This window comes from Anarhichas minor, unplaced genomic scaffold (genome assembly GCF_050575085.1).
Source record: "Anarhichas minor isolate MPS153535 unplaced genomic scaffold, ASM5057508v1 ptg000024l, whole genome shotgun sequence".
Classification (NCBI taxonomy): domain Eukaryota; kingdom Metazoa; phylum Chordata; class Actinopteri; order Perciformes; family Anarhichadidae; genus Anarhichas; species Anarhichas minor.
Window position 1 is genome coordinate 13071451 of NW_027466470.1, and position 14249 is coordinate 13085699.

The 14249-nt window shown below is 43.7% G+C and overlaps 1 protein-coding gene across 1 annotated transcript; it reads right to left on the reverse strand.

The window, feature by feature from the left end:
* Positions 1–373: 373 nt before the first annotated feature.
* On the reverse strand, positions 374–9003 carry LOC142956707 (uncharacterized). The gene is made up of 18 exons (XM_076098436.1): positions 7201–9003; positions 6396–6528; positions 6010–6130; positions 5832–5936; positions 5042–5132; positions 4801–4944; positions 4517–4570; positions 3962–4062; positions 3624–3752; positions 3428–3524; positions 3270–3339; positions 2878–3008; positions 2562–2788; positions 2294–2356; positions 1963–2161; positions 1687–1785; positions 1324–1515; positions 374–607 (listed from the first exon to the last, which is right to left on the reverse strand). Exons 1-18 carry the CDS (start codon positions 9001–9003, stop codon positions 374–376), a joined length of 3993 nt encoding a protein of 1330 aa, XP_075954551.1.
* Between the last annotated feature and the right edge of the window lie 5246 nt (positions 9004–14249).

Genomic DNA, 14249 nt, shown 5'->3' on the forward strand with positions numbered 1-14249 from the left:
GCAGCACGTCGTTAAATATTAAAATCATTTTCAGGATAATTTAAGGTTCATGATAAAAAAGAAAAACATCATTTTAAGACAGTATGTAAACACACTTTACAACAGACATACTGAGAGACACATATCTGCTGTGACTGTGAACTTTGGGGCTGGAGTCCACCTCCGCTCCAAAGATCTTTCCATCAATTAAAATCAACCAGTGTTGTGTATCCTAAATAATAGCTACTAAGATGTGAACAATGACGGCTGTGTGCAGTACATCTAGCGGTTTCTATTGACTAAATAGAAATTGGTTCAAGTGTATTTCTGTGCGCCTTAGGCTGCAAACACGCCCTCATGCTGGTAGTGTATCTCTGACATCACCTCTCTTTTTTTATAAAAGTGACTCAGTTCTTACAGTTTTGCTGCCGCCTCTGGCATCTTTTACAGACTTCTCCATCATCATCGTCCGAGCTCTCTCTTTGTCTTCGCCCTCCTTATCCAAAACGGTGGTCTTCTTTTCCAGCTTCTTCTCTCCTTTCCTCTGTCCTTTTTCCTCTCTTTTCTTTATCTCCTTCAGCTTTCTCTTGAGGGCAGACCGGTCGCTTTGACTGCACACCCCCAGAGCCTGAGAGCAGAGAAAAGAAAGAGAAACAGGGCATGCAAATGTAAACAGAAGACACTCTACAGGTTCAGCTTAATGACCCTCAAACTAAACCAGATTTCATTGTTAAATAGGTTCACAATTGGCAACGAGAGTGACTAATACAGATGTTAATCTGCATTAGTCACTCTCATAAACTCAATAAAGGGGACAGAGGCAGTTTCACTTAAAAAGGTAGGTCTAACCAGTAGAACCTTGCCGATACATCAGCATGGCCTCCTGTATATTAGCTCACAGAAAAGTATCACCATGTACAAAATGCTGCACAGAAATATTAAAGATACATTTGAACAAGCACATTTTAAACTGAAATGTTCCGCTCAGTATGCATCTTTGTAACAATTCTTTGAATAACCAGTTTCAAGGAGATGTTTATCTAACATACTTATGCATCAGATTTTTTTAAACCTACCAAATATTTATACTGCGCAGTAGTTATTGCTCAACTTTGTTTACTGAATTTAACAGAAAATAGATAACAAGCAGCATTCAGAGTTTCAATTCAGATCGTACATAAATGTTTAACAGATAAAAGAAAAGAGAGGAAGAAAAATACTCAAACAAAACTCATACATCAGAATGCAATATTCCAGAATGGGTTATTTAATGTGATCAGTGTACCTGTGCCGACCACATTTGATAAATCATTGACTCCTCTCATCTACACCTTAACCACTCACCTTGAGTTTCTCACCGTCCATGTTGAGCAGCTGTGTCCCATCCACACCTCTGACAGCGAACTCGGACACATACTCGTCCATGTTCATGGCAATTAACCACAGACACACCTGCTGGTTGTCCCACTCCAACATGGGTCGATTTTGCCACTGGTGGTTGTTGTTATTGGTGGGAACTGGGTCATCGTCCAACGTCTGACAGAACACCAGAGACAATACGCAGACAGAGTAAGGAGAAGTGAAGGACAGATATGAGACTAAACGGTAATTTAAAAAAAGGAGAGAACAGGGGAGATAAAATGATTGGACAATGAGTGCTCCATGGGAAAGAAGTAAGAAAAAAGTAGAAGGGAAGGACAGACTCACCTCGGTGGAGGAAAAGGTGAAAGCAGCAGAGTGTCCAGAGAGGGAGAGATCAGAGACATGACCCACCATGCTGGAGCAGCCCACTGGAGAGCCAATACTCTGGAACCAAGAGAAGACCTAGGCTGCCTGCACATTCTGGTTCACATCTGTTGTATGCGTGTCTATTTTAAAAACGGATTTCTTTACGAGAGATATCTAGAGCCGTACTTAGATCAGACGGCTCAGACAGAAGAGGAGGATGGCGGCATGCGGGGAAAGCGGACCATCTTTTCTTACCTTGTCTCTACCGGTGGTGGTCAGGTACGGTAAGCTGCTGCTGGACACAGACCGAAGTCTCTCCCTGCCTCTCTCACCGGCCACTTCTTTTTCTCTCCCTCGCTCTCCAAACCAGAGGAAGGGCAGGCAGGAAGGCATGGAGGTTATTGAAGCTGATGGAGAAACTTCAGCAGGCCCATCCACCAGGTCAAATGAACCCCTGGTCAAAAACAACAATATTTACATTTCAATTAAAAATGTGACATGTGTTTTAAGCAAATTTCTGAAATTTCAGTAATTCAATAAAAGTTATCCAGTACTAGACAGAAACCCATTTATCCCGTTATCCAACCTGTTCATGGACCTTTTGAAGTGTTTGTCACTTCTCCTTTTGCTAAGAGACTTGCGAAGGCCACTGAAAGAAGAAACGGACTATAGTTATTAAAAAGCACCAGGAACAAGCATACCAACAGCAAACTGCTCAGTGTCCCTTCTCAACCAGCTACTGTGGCAAGTAACATGAAATCTGCGATGGCTGAAAGGGAGAATGTAAACGACTATGGCTTTGAAACCAGGAAATATGACCCCGAGATCTAAGACAAAAGAAAGAGACCCTGCACCTGAAGTCTGGAAATTTCTTTTTGGACTTTCTGGATGCGGAAGATTTGCACGGTGAGGGAGTGACGTCAGTGATGAAGGTGGGAGGAGTGAAGACGGAGCTGTTGGGAGGTTGAGGGCTGAGGGCTGGGAAAGACGAGGTACTGGACACGTCACTCCTGCTGCTCCTGCGCGTCACTGTGGGAGCAGACAGCGATTGGCTCTCCTGTGACTTCTGAATGTCACATTCCTAAAAGCAACAGATAACGTGTGTGTGGGTTTCACAGTCAGAAATCGGCTAATCCGCGATCCGTCACATTTTAGACCTCTGTCTCCTACCTTTTTTCTAAAGCTCTCTCTGAGTTTGTCTCGAGAGGGCGGGTGGCGCTTGGATTTCTGGGCCAGCTGAGCTCTGGCTTTGTGAGCACTGGAGTCCAGAAGTCCCGTATCAGGAAGTGGAATATACCAGTCTGGACCCGAGACAAAACACAATTCCTTTTGCTCCGTCAAAAAAGACGTTTTTATCCAAGAGGTTTCATTTTCTCTCTTTGATTACATTGTTTGCATGATACAAAAAGCTTTGAATTGTCCCTGTTCTGAATCCATACACATAATTAGAGGTCAAAACATTAAATAGTAGTGGTTTTACTTGCCAGCAGCTACACAAAGTCAAAGAGACATACAGCCACATAAACAGTCCGCTTTACAGTGACTGTAATTCAGCTGCTTACCTGTGACTGAAGTGTCCACAGAGTGGTTCTGTCTTTCAGGTGAAGCCTCTTTTCCCTCTAGCTGTGCTATCTGTGATAAGCAGTGTGAAACAATGACTACAGAGAAATGGCAGGCTCAGCAAAGTGAATCCATACAGGACTGAGCAATCTCCTCTCACCTGGATTTGTAGTCTTTCAACTGTCTCCCTGTGCAGCTTATCTCTCTCCACCATTTCTCTTATCAACTCGGCTTCTCTCTTCTCTCGGTCTTCGTCTCTGGAAAAAAAAAATAAAAAAAATACATCCCAGTCCTTTTAGAATATTATTCTATATTGTCAAGAGAAATAAACTGGATTGGATGGATTAGATGAATACCTGCTCTGGTATTCTCTGACCAGTCTCTTGGCTTTGCTGTATTTGATCTCCAAGCTTTCCGATTGGCTCTGGGCATCAGCCAGTCGCTGGCTCACAACCCTGCACAGTGTCTGGGCCTCCTGCCAATACCTGATAAATAGAGTGAGGGGGCTTTAACAGTTTAACCATTATCATCATCTTTCTTAACATGACATTACTTTTGCAGGCTTTAGGCTCCCGTCAAGTCTTTAACCTGGATCTGTATATACTTACAAATGATCCACTATCGTGTCAAGCACACCTCGAATGACATATGCTGTAGTAGAATGGTCACAAGCATAGAGTCTGTAACGTCATACTTCTCTAGTTTCTCAGCTTTGTCCTCTCCATCCTCCACTCCATGCTCCAGCTCAATCTTCTTGCTCTCCCAATCGACTTGCTGCTCCTCCCATGCCTTTAACTTGGTAGACAGAGTAAAAAGAAGAGATTATGTATGTTTTTATGAATGTCTGTGATAGCAGTTATATGCACAAGGGGAAGGAAAAAAATGTAATAAAAAAAAAACTATTCTTATACACTTCTTAAATCCTCTTACTTCAAAGAGGTTTTGATATAACAAACTAAGAACTCACTGATCTACCACGGTTGGGTAGAAGAAAGACAGATTTTCTACTAAATGGCTAAAGTCTGCCAACCCAATTATGTCACAGCGGTGATTACTTCAAGGCAAAGGCAGAAAAAGCAGTGTTGGAACACGGCCCGTGTCCTAGTAACTCCACACCGAGCCATCTCATACACACTTAAATGGGTCAGACTGTTCCAAATGTGGGGGGGAGGGGAAAAAAAGGTAGTAAAGTGAGACCAGTAATTGGTTTGTGTGTGAGAGAGATCTCAATCGCAGATGAGTGACCTACCTTTTCTCGAGCATGTTGAAGTTGGGCTGCTCTGCTCCGTAGTTTTGACTGAAGCTATAAAAGACAGAACGGGTGAAAATGTGATTATACTGCAATTTATGAGAGGATATACATTACTAGTTTTACACACCTCTTGTGTGTCAGTATTTGTGTTTTCAGAGTTTTTTTTCTGTGATTCAAAGTCCTATTTTAATTTAGTATTGACCCGATATCCAACAGAAGGGTTGGTGTATACATCTGGTTTAAGAATGTTAATCAATGAACTCATGTTGATTGTTACGTACCTGCTGGTATTTGAGGCAGAGCTGGTAATTGTCCAGACTGGAAATAACAGACACATCTTCCTCTTCGTCTTCCTCCTCTTCCTCGGTGACCGACTTCTCTGAAACGCTACCATCATCATCATCATCCTCGTCCCCGCTTCCGCTCTTCATATAGAAAAACCCACGCAGAAAAACAGTACAATCAACCCACATAAACCCTGTAAACACGACTGACGCTCCGCTCTCCTTTTAGGAAACACACCTCTCTGGGTGTTTTATCCATTTCCAGGCTTTCATTGATCAGTCGTGCCACCTCGCTCTCCACCCCCTCCTTCTCTCTCCCAATGAAAAACCTGCAGCCAAACAGAGAAATCAGTCACAGCTGTGAGCAATCACCACATCCAGGTAAAGCACAGGTGTTGCAAACAATATTAATTAACACCCCCCTGAAACTGAAGCAGTCATATTATAATTTATACTTTTGCTTTAAGACCTCAGTGAAAAATATAGATACTAATGTTGGTGATATTAAAATGTTGGAGGTGGCTGAGAAGCATCTCATTCACAAGTTGATGGATGTTTTGAAGAGGAAACGTTAACGTGGTCATTTCTGTCATCAACTTCTTTGTTGGCTGGCATCCTGATCTGTACTCTCAGGTGTTAAAGCATTCTTGAAAATGCCACTAACAGAGTTATTCGTTAGTACCTGAAAGGCTGGCAGACGGTTTGAACACGGTGATATGCTTAAGAATGGTTGGCAGGAATGTTAAGTGTATATCATGTGTAGTTGATAAGATAAAATATCCCGGGTGTCGTTTTTAAAAGTGTGGCTCTTTAAAAAAAACAACATCTAGGTGGAGAAAAATTATATTTATCTTGCTACCGTTTCATCTTTAAATAACTTCAATTATGTAGCAAACATTTAGAAGTCTGACTGTCAGTTTTTTTTTTAACTCTAAAAAGAAAATACACTGCAATACATAGCCTCCAAATCACTAATCTCTAGCCATGTATACAAATAGGGGGAACGGTACTGAAACATGATAACTTACTTGACAAGGCCTGACGTATTCTTGAGGACTGTGGCTGCAAACAGCTGGGAGACCCCGACCAAACTCACCCCGTCCACCTCCACTATCTGGTCATTCACCTGAATCCTAGAAAGAGAATCTCCTGTTATTAGAGCCAAACTCACTTCCCAGCAAACAAGAGACCGGCGTTGAAATGTACCTTCCATCCTTCTGTGTTGCTCCTCCTTCAGTGACCGTCTTGACAAAGATCCCAAGTTTTTCCAGTCCCTGGTCAGCTCCAACACCCATTCCTATTATACTGATGCCCAGGCCCTCATCTCCTAGAAGGAAAATATATAATAGAAGGAAGTTATCCTCATAATAACAACATTAGTCAGGGAGAGACTGTTGCACCATAAAAAGGAAAAACCTGGTTCTTTGAATAAGGTGAGAATATTGTGATATTGAATAGTTAAACTAACCCAATTTACCACCAGATAAAACCATTTACATGACTTCTTACCTTCCTTCTGGGTCCTAATGTGGAAACACACATGGACACTAAAAACAAAAGGAAGACAGACGTGTGAAAGAGGAACTACACACCCTTCTCTATGTCCACTGGTAAGACGTCCATCCTGTCCACTCTCTTCTCCAGCTCGAACTCAGCTGAGGCGGCCACCGGGTCAATGTCTTCATTGCGTCTGTCGTACTCGGCATTAGAATAAGTGCTGTACACCTAAAAAGACAGCAGTCAATCTACGGTTTAAGTCACTGCGACAGCCTCAGCTTATGTCAACACCCATGTCAAATCTTGGCCTACTGAAAAAACTGTTTTATGCATGGATAGCTTGTACATGTGTTCACCACTGAGCAGATTGTAAAGAGGGCCATCTGCAGCTATTGACACAACAAGACACTGTTTATTTTTGGCAAATCTGCCAGAGTGCGAGAGAGGGAGAGAACCAGGAAGTGCAGACGACACAAACTGTACATCCATGATTATCAAAAAAAAAATATCAATGCGCACATGCAACTTCTAGTCGCTGACACTACACAGACAGCTACTCCAATAGTTTGCGATGCTCTATAAATGCCATACACACCCACAGGAATGTTTTCTGTGCTTTTTTAATGTCGAGGCACCTCTGAGCGGAGTGCTGACAGAACGAAGCATGAGGGATCTTGCCTTTCCTTCCCTCTAATGGATTAGAAACATGGCTTGGGGCTAACGCTTCTCTTGGATGGATTGCAACTCCAGCCGGAACTGACAGTAACACAAATCTACTATACAGAGCTTGCGTAAAAGCAAGCGACACCCTGCAGCTGTCAATTAAGTGAATAATAAATTCAAAACGCCTGAATTTGTACATTTTTTCTTCAAAAATAAATAAATAAAGGTTTCCCTTACTTTGATTGGTCCTGAGGTGAACCTGACCCTTCTCCTCTGCTGCTCTTCTGCTGCATCCTCGACATCCTCCTCCTCCAGTTCAGGCACACCAGGAATTTCCTCATATTGCAATAAAAGCCGATTATCACGTACAGCGTTTTCCCATTCCTGTCCTAAATGTTCTGGGTGAGAGTGGGATTTCTGCTCATACACAAAAGCCTTGTTCTCAATCCCACCGATTACTGCAGGTCCTGTCTGGTCCTCTTGGCCTCCTCCTACATCATCTTTTCCTTCTCTGCCCTCCTCACGCTTGACCTCCTCTTGCAGCTCGGATGTTGAATCTTCTTCTTTCTCAGTTCTTTTCGTCTCTTGACCGTGTGTCTTAACTTCCTTGTCATTGTCCTCTTGCATCATGCCTCTCTCGGCCGTTCCACAACTTTCTCCCACTCCTGCAACAGCCTTTTTCTCCCCCGTGTCCCCGTTTTCTCTCGACTTCTCAGCCAAGAACTGTCTGGTCTGCCCCTCCCTTTCACCCTCCCATTCTTCCTTCACCTGCTGATACTTGTCTCTTCCCCCTTCACTGTCATCCTTGGTCTCTCTTTTCCATGACATGCCGGTTGATAACTCCTTCTGGTGGTCGTCTGAGGGAACAACTGGCCCACCTTCTCTCGCTCTCAGTTCCACTCTGTTTTCCAACACACAGGGTGATGTTTCCATGCTGGGCTTTTCCAAAACATCATCAACTTGCACAGTCTCTGCTGCAACTTTGTCCATGTTCTTTACCCCCTCATCCTTAAGACAGATTTTGCCCTCTTTCCGCTCCTTTTCATCTTCATTCTCATCACTTTCTGATGACCCGTTCTTCACGTCAACTAGTTCTGCCCTCACTGGCTCCTCAGGGGTCAAGAAGAGGCTTGTCGTCCTTTTTTCCTCCGTTTGTGATCCCGTGGTTCGACCATGTTTGTCAAGACAGGAGGGAGATCTGTTGGATGATTCACTAGGGCCATCCGCTACGGGAGATTTATGGTGACTTGTCAGCGAGGCCTGTGCAGTAGGCTTTGGCAAGGGAATATTTATGATGGGTAGGTTTATGGATTTGTCTTTATTAAAGCTATCCTCTTCGGTGTGATTCCTTTTCCCACTCTCGTCTTCCTCTTTTTCCATCTCTTCCCCTTCTCCTTCTCCACCTGCCATCCCCTTGCTTCCCCTGCCAGCAATACTCTTTGAAACATGGCCTCCACCACCTCCAACCTTCACCCCCTTGGTCTCAAACAACCTCCGCGTTACAGAGAACTTCTGAGCCAGAGCAGCTCTGTCAATATCCACTATCTCCTCCGATCTGGATGATTTATCTTGCAGAGAAGATTCTGGAGTTGAAATGTTGGCCGCAGCGCTCAGAACAGACGAGGAACTGATGACTGAGTGTCTGGATGCAGAGAAAGGTGAAGTTTGGAGCTGTAGAGTGGGATTATGGGGAGTAAGGAGGGTTGTGGAGCCAGAACTCTGCACTGGATCAACATCTTTTTTCAGCTGCTGGTTGTCCATTTGTAGGAAGATGTTGTCTCTGATCTTGGCCCCCCTGGTACTGTGGACTCTCCCTCTGCTGCCTGTGCTGGCAATGGTGCTGGTGTGGGACATTATGGGATCCGACAGGCTGGATGGCAGCCTGGCTGGGTGCACAGCAGAGTGCTGGGCAGAAGCAGTTTTGGTTCCTGGTTGTAGACTGGTCGCAGTGTCAAATGAACATTTGATGGCATGGAAGTCAGACTTATAGGTTATCCTGTGAGGGGAGGCGCTTCGGCCTTTGCCGTCTGTCCGCATCATCTGGGAATGGAGGTTCTCTGAAGTGAGAAAAAAAACTCTGGAGGAGCTTTTTATAGCTAAAAGCAACTAAAAGCAGCTAAAAGCTAAATGTTGAGCAGGTAGATAATGTTTGACGATTTGCTGGTACAGTGGAAAGGTAGCAATAAGGCAAGGACTATGCTGGAATATGTGTTTTAAGAAGTTCAAGTGTGTTTTAAGAGGTTATACTGCATTTGTTTGAAGACAGCAGGGAACAAAGGCAGGCTCTTGGTCTGGAAACGTCATTGTCACCAGGGAATCTTTAGATATTCACCGTCACCACCTCAGCAAGAGTACCCTGGAAGAGTGGTTTGAGCAAAGGTAAAGTGCAACACATTCATTGAGGTGAACTGGCCCTAAAAAGCATTCATGCAAATGACTGCCTAGACAAACAATTTAAGTGGCTTACTTATAACTTGCAGCTCAATGCAAAAATTAAAATCAGCATTCACATTTTCATTCACACTCACGAAATTGGAAGATTAAGGATTGTGAGCACCGTCAAAAACGCCAAACGTAGCCATCAGGATTTCTTGTCACACACCTACTTACAATTAACTTGTTTGGAGCAATGAAGTGCTGGGGACAACTGCTGCTTTCGAGGGCGGTCGGACATTGAACGGATACAGTACCTACACAGGCACGTGTTAAATATCTCAGGGGGAAATGGTGCATTTAACAACAACCGTTTTAATTGACCCCTTTTTGCTCTTACTGTCTTGGCATTATGCATCAAATAAAGAAATAAAGCGAGGATGTGTACGTTTCAGTTTTGTTTACTCAATTAACTACATTAATTGCCGTTACTCAACCTTAAATGTACAGCTGGTGTGTTTTGTCTTCTCTTCACTGCTACTACAGTAAACCATGAAATAAAACGGCAATGTTTTGAGCCATTAACCTTGATGCTACCTAAAATGAACACGAAATGCACAACGATAGCAACAGGGGTTTACGACGACATTTAAAGGCAGCAAATCTCGCACCAACCTGGCTGCAGTGCGCGCGCAGTTTAAAGGTCGTGACGAACGTCGGGTCGTCCCGAGTGCCAACAAACGGCCAATTTAACTTAATAATTAGCCAATGTACACGAATGGCTGCTACGTAGCATTGTCTTGCACTGTTCTCGACAGCTTCATCTTACCGTAGAAGTGTTTGTTTGCAGCCAGCCGGTGCTGACGGCTCCCTCGCTGCGATAAATACAGACAGATGGCAACTCATGTCTCTAAATACTGTAAATGGATTATCCTCTGGTAATCCTGTGTAAACTACTCTAGTAACAGCAACACACTGATGGTGAGCGGGCACCAGCACTGGGACAAGTCAGCCTACCTGTGTGGTCTCGGGTATTTACCTACAGCAGGAAGTCTTAACATTTAGGTCCCAGCTTCAGCCCGTTCAAAATATTGCCCCTGTGATAAATGACCATATGCAATAAGTGTGAAGGCTAATGTAATGCCAGTGATGCCTTCTGTCACAACAAATACTGCTTTATTGCCATTTTTGCACCTGTGTCTCTCTATGATATAGCCAGTCATTTACATTTTTGGCATCACACACTGTACGTATAATCTACTACAGTTGGATCTTACACTACTATGCAACATGCAGGTTGCTGCTACATGCACTTACCTTTACCTGTCTTTCAGTATCACTGCCAGCGTTGCCATCTGCTGTGTACACCGATATCACTCTGACAGAGGTGGTGCTGGGCTTCAGAGGTAATCTTTGTGTGAATATTCACCTGTCTGCATGATGCAGGGCAGTGCAGTCAGCCAGATCTCACACTGTCTACCTGTGTGAGGCAAACAAGAGCGGTGATGCAGCACCTGCTGATGTGTGTGTGTGTGTGTGTGTGTGTGTGTGTGTGTGTGTGTGTGTTCCTACCTACCTGTGTATGATGCCAGTGGGGGAGTCGGTGCAGTACCTATGTCTGTCTGTGAAGCTGGCTTTTGTGGCAGATGAACTGGACTGGACTCAACTGGACTGGACTGGACTGATCCGCGCCGAGCCGAAAGAATGGTTCTGCTTGGTGTGACCTGGATCTGACTGGAGACCATTGTCCCAGGTGGCATTGGGACCTAGTTGATATAAATACTGGCCAATCACAAAAGCCTTCTTCTGAATGAGGCTAACCAAAGGAGGGAGGGGAAGGAGGAAAAGTGAATTGAAGTAGAGATGAAATAAATGAGGGAGTGGTGTTATGGTGGGTGGCAAAGTCAATTTAGAGTTACAGGCAAGATGGTGAGTTAGGCAGAGTAGATTGAGACTGAAGGCAGAAGTGTAACCTAGATTGGTAGGATCAGTGGAAATGTGAAAGAGAGTGGCAATCATATGAAGTGAGAGGTACAAGTGGAGCGCAAGTCCCCTCTGTTTAACTCAACAGTGGTATTCATAATTAATGGCGGGTACATAGAGAAATACAGGAATCTTTGTGTGCTGACATAATCCTCAACGTTCTCTAACCAGCAGCAGGTCACCTTGACTTCTTCAAGCTCACAAAAGAGGTTCTTTTTTGAAAATTGGGTCTACAGTTTACACACACATTAGAGGATTCACAACGCTGTGGAGAGTCACAGTGTTGAGCTGGATGACGATGGTTAAGCAGGTGACGGGATGGTGGGGGCGCAGGAATGAACCTCCTTTCACCTTTTGCTAATCCACACCTTTTAATGACTGCAGATCAAAACAAATCAGTCTTAGTGGCGTCTACACGAAGCTAGACGACGTGTCCCACTCGGTACATATTCTTTTCATTTTCAGGGAACCTTGTAAAATGTTTATGTTTCCCATTTATGTTTAAAAACAATATCAACCAGTCTATGGTTATGTGATACTTTTTCTTTTTACTTTAAAATGTTGTTTTTTTTAAAGCATCTGTGTGGCTGTAGTTCTAATTATAATTTGTAATCCTTTTTTGATGAACTGCTACTACATTAACACTGTTCATTTAAAGAGTATAATTAGGTGGAAAGGACAGAGGCTTTATTTAGACTGAGATATTGTCTGACAGCCAATGATGTTAGCTGTGTGTGTGTGTGTGTGTGTGTGTGTGTGTGTCGTCATGGAGGCTGCATTTGGCAGACTGTCATGCCCCATATGGTTATCTGTTCCGTCAACCATATTTAGAGTTTCCCAGCTTCACGAGGGAATTACGCTCAATCCTCTGAACATTTAAATGCAGACACACACACACACACACACACACTCTCTCTTCACTCGACCCATGGCTGGGATGAACACACAAGTCAGCAGTTTAAATGAGCAAAGCGCAATGTAGCAGTTCTGCAGCTCTGCACAGTTAGTTTATACGCTGCTGTGAATCAGTCTGGCGTGTCCCTTATACAACACTTTTTATAGCTCAAGTGTTGGTGCATCTCCATAAACAATGGTACTGCCACTTTGTGTCTAGACGTGTGTACTGCACATATATTGTTTTAACGGCATCAGTAATAATGATGCAATAATTCTGCAAAAACACATTCTGAATGCCAATAGATACGACTTCACTTCTGTTCTTTTTCATGCTTTAGTCATCAAGCTTTCTTTTCTCCAAATGTTTCAAAAGGAGCGTCTTAAAAATAGAATGTTGCCAATTCTGAGACAGCTGGGGCTGACACACACACCCACACACACACACACACACACACACACACACACATGCACGCACACTTCATTTTAACAATATGGTGAAAACTTGCTCAATCACCCTCCAGTATTACAGTCATGCGTGCTGAAGTGCTATTTCAAACAGATGCAGTAAGGCAAGTGTAGGCACACACACACACACACACACACACACACACACACACACACACACACACACACAGTTGCAACAGGTGCACACATTCACACATTGTAATTCACCTGATGCAGTACAGTAATGGCTTCTACAATGTCCGCATGCAGGGAGGCAGGGAGACAAAGAGGGTCTAAGTTGGAGGAGTTTGAGGTGCAACATGTAAATTCTCCTGCCTCCCTTGTTTCTCATCTATCATGCTACAAACAATCCTTGTCCTCCTTTCTATCTGACCTGCTATGCTTTTTCAATAATGAACACAGAGAACATCCCTAAATTCCAATTGAGGAATTTATTACTACCCTCTCCCCCATTTTCACATAGTTCATGCATGGGACATAAGTTATGGTTTTAGGCAATGCTTCATGCTCAAAACCTCGCAGCTCCCCCCCTCATCCGCCCTCCCTCCCCCTCTCGCTCCCTTGCTCCCTTTACGGCGGTGGCTGCGGTCATCCTGGTGACCAGCTGCTCTAGTCTCTCTCATCTCTCTCCGGTTTCAAGAAAACAAGTGAAACTAGCACTGCTTTGTTACTATTCATACATCATTTCACACGAGGCATCCTTCAATGCCACAGCAGTTGCATCTTGCACTGATCTTTATTTGGGCACATAAACGCCTCTGTGTACGCAAACAATGTTCATATACAGCTTCTGTATGCTAGTTGCCTTGTATGGACGACTTAATACTGACAATTCTCTGATTAGGCTCCTCTCCACCTCTTTGATCACAAGATTTGGGTCTTACCAAATCCTGTCATCATTGTAATAGTTTGTCAAGAATATATATATATATATATATATATATATATATATATATATATATATATAATGATTATCATACAGTTCTGGGTCATGTGTTTAAGTCTTCATTAGTCAAGATAGTGCAAGCCCTCTGCATCTTCTTCCTCTTCTGTCAGGTTTTCGGTCGATCACTTTCCTACTTCCTGACCCAGTTCTCCTTTATTTGCATAAAGTAAAAAATGTCAAAATTCATATCCCTCCCTTTTCCGTTGCATGCCCCTTTCATTCTCCCTGCTATCCATCAATGTCTTGGAAGGTGACTCACATCCTATTGAAATTGAGCAACAGAGATTTCCCTAAGCTGCATTGCACTTGGTGGGTTTTTACAGTAGGGGGCAGAAGCAATACCCTGCTTCCACTGTAGTGTGCACTGCTCATAGACTGTATATAAGAAGGCTACTGCTCTGATTTTTTTGCTAAGTTTTGCAACCTGGCATCACACACACCTCCATTGTTTGTTTACGTTCTTGTTCCTGGAAGTCGGTTCCTTGCGCCTCACTTTTGATGACGTCACACGCCTTGTGAAAGACAGGGACCAACCTGTCGTCTGTCATGTCACTCGGCCAAGTCACAGCAAGAATTCACGACTATAATCGCCTCATCTGACACAGTCAGAACCCGGCATAAC